At 45.1% G+C, this 11508-nt stretch overlaps 1 protein-coding gene and 1 long non-coding RNA gene across 17 annotated transcripts in view; one reads left to right on the plus strand and one right to left on the minus strand.

Moving 5' to 3' along the window:
* Positions 1-11508, minus strand: part of Sgms2 (sphingomyelin synthase 2) — a 74144-nt gene that overhangs the window by 13360 nt on the left and 49276 nt on the right. For 6 of the 9 annotated variants that reach the window (XM_039102450.2, XM_039102451.2, XM_017590934.3 and 3 more), the window contains 2 exons: positions 6889-7553; positions 1727-1844 (listed from right to left, as the gene is read on the minus strand). In XM_039102450.2, the coding sequence (XP_038958378.1) occupies positions 1727-1844; positions 6889-7343 (573 nt within the window). In that variant the 5' untranslated portion in view covers positions 7344-7553. Of the gene's footprint in view, positions 1-1726; positions 1845-6888; positions 7554-8491; positions 8667-9568; positions 9935-11508 lie in introns of those variants that run through there. The other 3 variants (XM_006233311.5, NM_001014043.1, XM_063281957.1) reach the window with 3 other exon arrangements.
* The window catches only part of LOC108350108 (uncharacterized), a 34747-nt gene continuing 33155 nt past the window's right edge, over positions 9917-11508 (plus strand). For 6 of the 8 annotated variants that reach the window (XR_010063949.1, XR_010063950.1, XR_010063951.1 and 3 more), the window contains exon 1: positions 9917-10051. This is a non-coding gene — a long non-coding RNA (uncharacterized LOC108350108). The remainder of the gene's footprint in view (positions 10052-11508) is intronic. The other 2 variants (XR_010063946.1, XR_010063952.1) reach the window with 2 other exon arrangements.

Here is an 11508-nt window from a genome sequence, read left to right on the forward strand (position 1 = left end):
TCGTGGACTAGATAAGGCAGAACTCTGATGGTCAAACTGCAAGAAGCCTGGGTGCCAGACCTCTGTGAGTGACAAGCTGTGCAAGTCGCTGGTTTCCAGCCAGGGACGTCATCTCACGGGGAGAGGTTTCAGCATGCAAAGATCTGTCATTGCTCACTCTGAAGGATACTCAACAGCCTTGCCAACACAGGAAACAGGGAGCTCTCAAAGAGCCCTGTGGCCACAAGCATCAAAGCAGCACTTGGAAGTAGCAGCTAGGACAAATTTAGACTCAATTTTGACTCCTGCTCTCTGTCACCACGGTGTTTTCAGCCAGACAGGGAGATGCATGCGTCTGTTTTACAGAACCAACTCGTAGGCAACTGCAACCTGCTCCTTGGGGGGAGGGCCTGCTCACTGAACATGGTGAGTGATTAGTCAAGGACCCTCCGACAGGAGTGTCTGTGGCATGGTTATCCTACAGCATGTTTTCTGACATGGCTTAGGAAACTGCAGCTCTCCGGTGAAGGGCGACCTTTAATCTGTGTCTCTATAATCAGTCGCCCTTCCCAGCTAACCTCATCCATTCCTAGGAAGGGTTTGCCCTCCTCTCTGCCGTGGCCGCCTCGCCACTGAACACACAGTAATAGTGTTCCGTAGGGAAGACTCAGACATGCTCATTAAAGCTACTGAACTCTCATGTCTCAAATTAGTTCCCGTCAAAACCAGCCAGTGTTTAAATTCAATCTGTACACCGTCTTAATTACAGACAGACACTGCTTTGATGGCTTTAGGAAATGACTGTCTTCCCAAACCGCACCTATGTTTGGTAAGGGGGATGGCTGGCTTCCCCAGAACTACTCTGTCTTCCTTCCCTCGACATCTGCTTAGTGCTCAGTGAAGTCTAAGGTTAGCCCTCCTTCCCTGGTCCCGGAAGCCCATGATCTGTAAGTTTCCATTTCATAAGCCAGAGTGCACTGAGGTCTGAGGTGAAGAATGGCTCTTCTGCGACCTGATGCCCTGTGAGGAAACCGTAACTTCATTTCACATCAGACAGCTTCAACAGCAGCCGAAGGCTACTCCACTTTTCCAATGGAGTTCTCCGTGACTTTTCTCTTTCAAGCCCTATCCATGGCACTAGTACATCCTGTCAGTCTAACCTGCAACATGGGCCCTGCATCCAAGGGCCTCAAGTTCATCATAACCATCGGGGATCACGTTCTTCAACGGCAGTGAGACCTTTGCAGCCCGAGGCCAGCCTGCTGACCTGCGCACTACCTGCTGCCGCTTGACCCCAGTGCTGATAACTTGTTCTCCTGACCTGCAGCTCCCACCCCTCACCCCTTCCATGTGGCTGACTCTCTTGCCCAAGCGTCTTTTTTAAAACATCTTTCCCTGATCTTTCTATAGCAAAGTCCCTAGTGTTTCCCTCTGACAATCACCTGAATTACCGTCACGTGATGCATTATGAATTTAGTTATTATTTGTTGTTCTTTGAAAGAGGTTTGGGGTGGGGGTGGGGGCTGTGCTCTGTTCACTACGGTGGCCAGGAGGTACATACAATCCTCACAGAATGAATGTTGATGTATGCATACACGTCTACGTGTACATCTGTGTGCAGCTAAAGCAGATTGGGGAACAGGCTAGGTTGCAGCTAATACCTATGACATCATAGGGAAGAGTGTGTGATGAGCTGGGTGCCTGGAATTGCTTTCCTGATCCCTCTCTGAGGGACCCGGAGACTTACCTTTGGAGCACACTGGAAGTGCATTCCGGGCACAGGTAACGTAGTGACGTACATAGTTATACAGCGATACAGGTATAAAGTTCCCATGATAAAGAAGAATCTGCGTCCCACTATTGACCTGAAGAAAACACAGGGATGGGAGAAACAAGTTTACTAGCTGTGCATCTTGTTATTATTTATTCTGGGGGGGATGGGGGGAGGGAGGGGTGGGGTCTCTCTCTAGTCCAGGCTAGCCTGGACCACACTACATATTCAAACTCAGGATCGTCTAGCCTCAGCCTTCTGAGTGCTGGGATTACAGGTGTGAGCTATCAGCCCTGGATCCCATGTATTCATAATGCAATATAAGTCAATGTTTAATGAACTAAAAACAGTGTACTCAGTAGAATTAACAAATACACCCCAGTTTTACATTTTAAGGCCTGTGAGCTATCTTTCCCATAATTCCATAGCAAGACTGGAATCTCACCTCCAAGAACGATTTACAAGCTGAAGTACATCTAAGTGATTTGGGGCCGGAAAGGCCTAAGGATGTGGGGACAGGGAAAATGTAAGATGAAAAGCCTGTATCATCTCCTCTCCTAATAAAACGTCTCCCTTTGCCAGAGAATTCAATGAGCTTCTCCCTGTTTTCAGTCAACTTGCCGATTAGCAGAACCCTCTGGAGAACGCATCAGAGGTGCAAGTGAGCCATGGCCACAGAGGAATAATGTAATGAGTCAGGTGACATTACATAATTGGATACACAGAGAGATGTGACACCTCATTAGAGACTAGTTATGTAAGTGAGATTTTAACTGGGACCATGCACAGGTAGTTGGACAATTCAGGCATGAACTGTTTTCTCCGACCCCAGAGGTTTTCAGAGAATGGGATTTTGAACAAAGTAACTACGGGATTGACTCGCCATTATCTTATTCACTATTGATTTTTAAATGGCAAAGGAAAATAAAAGGGAATGCATGCCCTGGCTAGTGTCGCCTGCCTTCTTCTGAACAAGACTGCACTGTTATTTATTGAAACATTATTAAAGGAGTGTTTATAATAACCACGAAATGGAAACAGCCTAAGTGCCCATAAGCTGATGAATAGAGAAAGAAGATGTCATGTGTCTGTGTGATATAATACGATCCAGACATGGAAAAGAGTTCAATCTTGGCATTTGTGACAAGTTGGGTGAACCTAGAGATCATTGTGCGTAGTAAGGCAGTCACAGACAACCGAGCACAGAGGAATTCTCACCCTAAGACGAAATGAAGAAGGTTGGGCTCGAAGAAGTTGAACAAAGACCAGAGTTTACCAGAGACTGGGGTAAGCTGTGTGTTTGGGGGAGGGTGATATGGAAAGGTTGATCCACGGGTGGTAAGTTACAGTTAGGCACAAGACATGGTGCTGAGATGGTCCAGGTAGCAAGATGGCTACTGTTAACAATGTATATTTCAAAAATACATGAGAAGGACTTTAGATATTTCACCATTAGGAAAGCGGTAGGTAAGCTGGAGAGATGGCTCAGTGGCTAAGGCCACTGAGAGCACAGCTTTGATTCCCAGCATCCCCATGGCAGCTCACAACTCTTTGTAACTGAAGTTCCATGGGATCACATGGCCTTTGGGGGCATCAGGCAGGTATAGATAAACAAGCAGGCCAGACACCCATGTACAAAAATAACATATACAATTTACATTATCTTTTTAAAAAGAAATGTGTATAAAGAGAGGCATGTTTAACTTGATTTGAACAGCACATAACAAACACTTACATGAGTGCCCATACATAATGCCTCATTAAGGAATCCAATTTTGTGTGTTTTATGTACCAGCTCAAAATTAAAAGGCCTGGGTATGTGGTTTGGGTGCTGGGATATTTGCCTTACACACTAAGTCCTTGATTTGATTTCCTATATTGCATAAACCAACACCTAGCATTTGGGAGACAGAAGGAGGAAGATCAATAGTTTCAGGTCAACGCTAGCTACATAATGAATTTAAGGCCAGCCTCTGTCTCAAAATCAAAATAAAGTTTAATAAAATTAAAATGGAAAACAAAAGTGAGACACGTCAAGAGAGGCAGGCAAAAAGTCCGTTCACTGTTCGTTTTTTTGTGAAGACAGTGAGTTGACCATGAGGCTCTGAGCTCTACTGAATCTTCGTTCAGCCAAGGCCTGCTATGGTCAGAAGCTGATGAGCCCACTGACTTCTAAAGCCAAGAGCTTTGCCCACAGCATGACTGCCTTGTGAGGGCAGAAAGGGTCTGTGGGCTCTCAGTTTCAGCTATCGGTGACAGCCCCCTTTCTGAAGTTATGTCTCTCAGTGCTGGCTCTGAAAGCAGGGATTGAGTGGGGATATATTACCTCCCCCTGCCCCTCCCGTTACTCGTTTTAACTTCTCTAGAACACACAAAGCATTCATTCCGTGGGCTTCTCTCCCTCACAGTTTTCAAAGTTTCCAAACCGCCACTGACCAGAAGACTCTTGAGTAACAGGGAGCCTCAGAGATGAGGAGATATTTTAAGTTTTCTCCAAGAGACTGATTCTCACACAGACCAAGGTCAAATTCAAGTAACTGTTGGGACTTCTAATTAAAATATGTACAAATATCTATTTTAGTTCTCTGCCACCAATAGCTATTTCAAGAACATGCCAGGGTTCTGGGTGAGGGAGGAGAAAGAAGAGGGTCTGAGACAGTTAGACATGCTTATTTCCTTGGTCACCTAGCTTTGTTCTTTAGTACAGAAAGGGGAAGGCAGTCAACAGTGCTGGCTGTTCTTCCTTGGTTAAGTGAAAGAGAGCAATTCGCTCTGAGATTCAACCCCAGGCGCCACAGAAGTGCTGCTCTGAAGTATGTCCTACGCCATTAGACAGCGACAAGAAAGAAGGAGATAGCATTATGAGTCAAATCTATTCATTCCAGGGTCCTGTGCCCAGAACAGAAAATTAACGTAGGTGAAACATCCACTCTAAAGTCTTACTGAGAAAAACAACTGCCCAGGGTCTGTTTTTCCCTCATAGATTTTGAAAGAGAAAGAGACTTGAGAGTCATTGCCACGATAGATGGCTTGTCCAGAATGCATGAGGTCCTGGGTCCCAGCACCAAGAAGGAAAGAAAGGAAGGATTGAGAGAGGCTGGGAGGAGCTAGGAGTTCTTACTTGGATAGGGTATCGAAAGCAAGGTCATGAGAATTATTCTGCCAGTTACCAAAATACAGGGTCCAAATCGACTTCCAAAATGAAATGGCAAATTGGTGCTGTCTGTGATCTTAGTAGTGGTATGAAGTACATGGCCTACATATGTGACCCTTGAGTGACTGTTTTCAATAGATATTTTCTTTTTAATCGGTGTGTAGTAATTGCACATAATTTACAGTAGATAGTGTGAAATTTTGGTATCAGTGTATAAGGATCAGAGAAGGGTAGGGTATAGCTTTTCCATTGTCCCTTTAATTTTATTTTTTCTGGTGTGCTGGGGACTGAACCCAGGGTTTCATGCATGTGAATCAAGCATTGTTCCTACCGAACTACATGCCCAGCCCATGACCATGAATTCTGACATGGTGAACTCTTGAGATGATAACAGAAAGTCAGTGACAACAGCTAGGTCTCACATCAATCAAGACGGAGACTCTACTGCAGAATGGAATCCAGTCGCACGCTAGACTAAATCTCTGTTCACACGGATGTGACTGCGAATGGCCGTCACACACCGACTGAAGGAGAAAGTAATCATTCTCAGTCTATGCAAGCCCTGCTATGTTCAGGGTCAACTCCAGGCACTAACTAGAAAACAAACGGTCGACAAATATGTTCTTGCTGTTAGCATAAAGAATGCCATAACTGATATGTGCAGAGGCAATTCATTTCTGCTACGTAAAAGGCAATGGGTAGCTCTGTTGTTTACCCAAATATGTCGAAGAAACATTGTGAAAGTCATTATGAGGAAACTGCTTATGGATGGCTTCTGTTTGCCATGCAAGTTTAGAAAACCACCGCAGGGTTGTACTTGGGAAGGCTTTGGGAAAAGCAGGCTGAATTCTAATCACCAAAAGCAACACGTTGTCAGCTCGACCTCTTCTAAAAGTGATTCTTATGGCACCAGCTCTGAGCGCCACCGGACTTTGAATTTTGACTTCGAAGCTGTATTGAGGGAGCTCTTGTATTTCTTTAAAGCCCCAGATTGTGGGTAATTTTTTTTTGCTCAGTCTCGTAGTTTGGGGATTTAATCTGTGGGACTCAGTAGAAAGCAAACACCCTAAATGACAAATGAGAGGACAAGGAGAACTGAGTGGCCTCCAGTTTTGTGGGCCAGAAGTCAGAATTCACACCGAGAAGCAGAAATGACCAAGCCAGAGCTACGCCCGACCTCTTGGCTTATCTTCAAGGTGGGAAGCCTGACTTGCTGCTCCGTGGTTGGATCTGTTCTGACACAGGCTGGGGAGTACAGGGGCTAGACTACCGAGCCATGCTCTCCTCCATGTGCCAAGAAGAGAGCAGAGAGGACGACTCTACTTGAGAAATCCAAAACCCAAACCACCAAAACCCAGCTGCCAATTCAGCTTCTTAAACAAACACTTGTTACTTTGAGCCTGTCAGGAAAAGTACGTGAAAGGAAAGAATGCTTAAGAACTTTTGAACAGATATAAACTCAAAGCAGGCTGTTGACAGCAGACCGGTCCTCCCATAATAAATTAAAACTGCCGACCAATTCTACTCCCCGCTGCACTTGCCAACACATTAGGCTTCCTAGCTTTTTTTTAAAGACACTATGTAGCCCTGGCTGTCCTCAACTCTCTATGTAGACCAGGCTGGCCTCAAACTCACAGAGATCCTTCTACCTTTGCCTCCCGAGTGCTGGGATTAAAGACATTTCCAAGCATCTTGAGGTAAGCGATGGCATCATACCACTGCAAGCCAGTCGCTGTACTTCAAATGAGTAAACTGAGTCACCTACCACAGGACTGCTGCCACCTTCTGCTATCATACAGGGTCACTCAATGCTTGCTTATGGAACACTGTCTGCATTTATTCAACTCTGTCCATCTACCCTTCCTTTCCTCAAATGTCTAGGTATAACTAAACGCATGAGAAAACAGAGAAAGCTGATTTTAAAGCCCCATCATCTCTTTTCAAAACAAACCCAAACCCAAATGCCTGATCGGTCAATACTTACTTGTATCTCAGAAAGAGCCACTGGGTGAGCCATAGCCCAACTAATACCATCCCATTTATTTCTGATACAGAAAATGCCCATTTGACCCGGTCGACGTAATCAAAAAACTTGTCTGGGAGTGGAGGGCTGAGTTCCTTGGGAGGGACCCTCTCGTGCACAACGGTGATCATGACTGTTGTCAGGATAAGGTTGAAGAGAGCGTACACAAAGGCAATGCCTGTTTTCCACCACTCTAGGGGAAGCTTGTTCCTGGAGTCATTGGGCATGGAAATCTGGATGTAGTCCGGGTATTTCTTGGCACCCTTTCGTAGCCCGTTGGATAAGGTCTTGGGTTTACCCTTGCCATTTTTGTCCTCCTCTTCTACAGCTTCAGTGGGGCTTGTGTAAGTGTTGGTAGAGTTGTTGGTTTGACTTTCCAAATGACCTTCAAGTTTTGCTGTCTCTATGATATCCATTGTCCGCCAGCCTTCGGAGCTAAAGGAGATGGTAAGGCTCTTGGTTTCTGTGGGAACTTCTTTTAAACCTCTCTACTTCCAAGATCAACATGGACTCTTAGGATAGACTGTGTGTGCTGATATGAATCGTAGACGGTGGCCTTCTGGTCTGCTGTGTAGTCACCACAAGGAAGCTGGTTCTCCTTCCCACAGAGGATGGTATTGTCCCTTCTATGAACGAGACAAAAGGAGGTCAGAAATGGCTTGTGTAATTACCAACCATTTAAAACATAAACATAGTCAAGGTAAGGAAACCAATCCTAAAGGTGCCTGCTTTGCAAAGATATCCTTAGAATACAGTCAAGGATACTGAGATTGAATTTATTTATAAGGTACTAGACGGTTTAATCTTGGGATGTTTGTCTCTCTTTGAGCTGATGTCAGCACAGATAAGAACATCTTAACAATCAACCCCCCAGTTAATTCCTTCCAATAAAGCCAGGACTTAACATTTCAAACACTTCGCAAGTTGCTAACTTGAAGTCATAATACACCAGAACCTCCTCGGAGACCACACCACTCCTTCCTGATACTGGATCTTCTCTAAGAAAACGGAATAATAGCAGGGCATGGTGGCTCATACTTCTAATGACAGCATTCAAGAGACTGAGGCAGGAGGAGTACTGTGACCTTAAAGCCACCTGGGACTATAGTAAGTTCCAGTTCGGCCCAAGCGAAAGGGTGTGAAACCATCTCAGAAATACAAAATAAGAAGGTAAAGGAATTAAAAACTCCTGAATCGCTACTGTCAGCGTACTCCAGAACAGTCCAGTTTCTAACTTTCTAAAAACCAACGATCCCTTTAGCGACTACGGTCGCTGAAGCAACACATTTATTTAACGTATTAAAACGTATTTAAAATAACACCACCTCAGTTTATCCCTCTATATCCTGAGACACATACTGTATCCAAAGTCAACAACCTTCAAACGATTGGAGTGGGAAGATGTGCAAAGCCTTTGCCCTGTCTCATTCAGAAAGGGATTAGAAGTAGCCTGGAGGGGGTAACTGTAAAATATCCCCAGGAAACTGAGTGATATCTGGATACAATCATTGAAATGTCTACCAAACACAAGTTTGCTCCAAGGGGTCCCACTTGGAACACTTACCTTCCGTGGCTGAGGACGGGCACCTTTGCTTTAAGAGCCACCACACTCAGGCTCCAATGAACAGGCACTTCCTACTTCTGAGGAGAGCCGGCGACTCTTATACTAGCTTGCACTAAGGCCCAGCTGTTCCCAATTTAGGAAAGCTGCATTTGAGTCAGGCCACCAGCCCGGCCACCTGAGGAGTTTTGAAACCTTGTAATTAGTCTCCGCCCTGAGCACACTGTATGACTTTAGCTTATTTCTTTCAATTTTAAAGGCCTCCTTTTTTGGGGGTAAATATAGTTAAATTCAAGTTAGTGACAGCTAAGCCTTTATTTGAGGAATTAAAAAATGTAAGCGGCACAGTTAATACATCCAGCTATTTCCTTGAAAGTACTATGGTGGCAAGCAGATAAACTGCCACAATGTATTGTACATTTATCTTAACACTTAGGAATGTAGGGGCTGATTAAAGTTGTTTTTAAGAGACAACACAGGGATTTGGGAGATGGCTCAGCGGGTAAAGTGCCTGCTGTCTGAGCCTAGGGACCTGAGTTTGGATCCCAAGAACCCACGTAAAAAATCTAGGCAAGGTGGAGCATGCCTCTAACTCTATCCCAGGGAGTGGGGTGGCCTCTGGAGAGAGGTGATCCTTTGGGCGCACTGGAAGCTAGCCTAGTTGAATTAGTGAGATGCAGATTAACAGCCTTGTCTCAAAAAGTAAGTTGCAGTATGTCTAAGGAAGACATCTGATGTTGAACTCTGGCCTATTCAAGCATGAGTATGTGTGACAATGCTCACACACACACACATTCATCTAAAAGCATGTAGTTTAGTTAAACAGGCAGAGCCACAACAAGGCTGTGGGAGACAAAAAGAAAATATTCACATTGTGAAAGGAAGAGCTAAAATGACCTGGTCACTAGATAAAAGGTTGGGTTTATTTGTTGCATTTCCCTCTGCTCTGACAAGAAGCATCCACTTGCAGACACAGACCATTCTTGAGAGAGAAAAGCCATTGGGGAAGTTGACCTGGTTAACAAAAGGATCCACAGAGGATGAGTAGCCATGAGGGGTTACCCACTTCCAACAGCTCACCTTCCTCTTGTCCCTGTGACAATCTCCCAAAGTACCAAGACACTAGAGGGAGTGGGGAAGCCAGCGTTCCTCCAGCCTGACCAGTGTTCTCTTCAGTGCCTTAGAAAAGGCCGTGGGAAGAGTAAGTGTCCTGAGGAGAGGCCTCAGCCAGGTGAGTCCAACAGCAAACCTCTCCACCATGGACTCCTCCTTTTGAGGAAGATACCCAGGCCCTCAGGCAGGGATGGCTGGTTTCTACCCACTCCGACCTAATTGACTGAACATATCTAACATTCCACATGTGCTCCTAGCCTGGTGTTCATGAATACAAGAAGCTTCATCAGTGGACATACAGGGGGGGCCTTTGTAAGGTAGTCATCTAGTTCTAGAACACAGAACGTTGAGAAGAAAATCCAACCACTCTTTTCCTCCAAGAAGAAGATCTTCAGCCCCTACCTCAGGGGACTACTATGAACTTGACTGAGAGAGTGATCCGTGCAGAGGGTAAGCCCTTGGGAGGAACCAGAGGAGTCATTCTGTGAGCCGATTGTCATTAGCGGTGGAACTGATATTTTCCTTGGGATTTCATTAAGGTGGAATACACACCATAGTCATCTGCGTCATCCAACCACCAGACTCAGTGTTCACTGTGAAGACGATGACTCTGCCACATTCACTCTTATAATTATCCCCTCCTATCACAAAAGCCACTGTGGTTCCTCTTTGGTTGCCACCCCAGGCCACAAACCAGTGCCAAGCTCTCCAGGCACCATTTAACCTAGATAACACAGGGACAGTTTAAGGCCTAAAAACAAACCCATCTAATGCCCGTGGGAAAGCAAATGCAAGATGCTGAGATTTTTTTTTAGTACATTGGCATGATTCTATTGGTTTTTTAACTATAAAGTGGGACGTATTACATAAAATTTAAGTACTGTTTAAAATTAGGAAGGGATTATAGTAAAATATACCAGAAGCACTTTTTGTTATATTATATGTATATGTATCTTTTTTTTTAAAGATTTATTTATTTTATTTATTATGACTACACTATCTTCAGACACACCAGAAGAGGGCATCGGATCTCATTACAGATGGTTGTGAGCCACCATGTGGTTGCTGGGAATTGAACTCAGGACCCCTGGAAGAGCAGTCAGTGCTCTTAACCACTGAGCCATCTCTCCAGCCCATGTATATGTATCTTATATATGTGTGTGTTTTGCCTGCATGTTTTTCTGTCCGTCATGCACGATCCCGGTGGCCAAAAAGGTTAAAAGAGAGAGCCTTGGATGCCTTGGAACTGGAGTTATGAACAGTATGAGTCACTGGGTAGAAATGGGGATTGAACCTAGGTACTCTGGAAGAGCAGTCAGTGGTCTCACCTACTGAGCCGTCAGTCCAGCCCCACCCCCCAAGAAGCACACTTTTAAGTGACTATCAGCTTGGAGAGATGGCTCTGTAGTCAAGAGCATCTGCTGCTCTAGCAGAGGACCTCTGAGCTTGTTTCCCAGCACCCATATTGGGTGGCTCACATCCACCTATAACTCCAGTTCCAGGAGATCCAAGCCCTCTTGCCTCTGTGGATACCTGTGTACACATGGCACAGACACACACACACACACACACACACGTTTCACCACATACACACAAATGTTTTATTAAAAAGTAATTGAGTGAAGCAAATGGGACACTTGGTCACTTTCAGCGTCTGTTTCGCAGGTAAAAGTGTCCAGTGCTTGGCACTGGAATCATACCATTTGCTTCCTCAGTGTCATCAGCATCACAGCACTTAGCTGTGTTTTGTGGGACGTCTTGGTGTCTTATGGGAAGCATCACACTGCTCCTTGCCCTTGCACTGTTAAGTTTAGAATCCTTGGTTAAGTCACACATCAGATACTGGGTTCCTACTTTTCATGTGTGTCCTCTTGACGAGTGAACGGTCTTCCACTCAGTTAACCCAG

The sequence above is a fragment of the Rattus norvegicus genome, chromosome 2, assembly GCF_036323735.1.
Source record: "Rattus norvegicus strain BN/NHsdMcwi chromosome 2, GRCr8, whole genome shotgun sequence".
NCBI classification, from domain to species: Eukaryota; Metazoa; Chordata; class Mammalia; order Rodentia; family Muridae; genus Rattus; species Rattus norvegicus.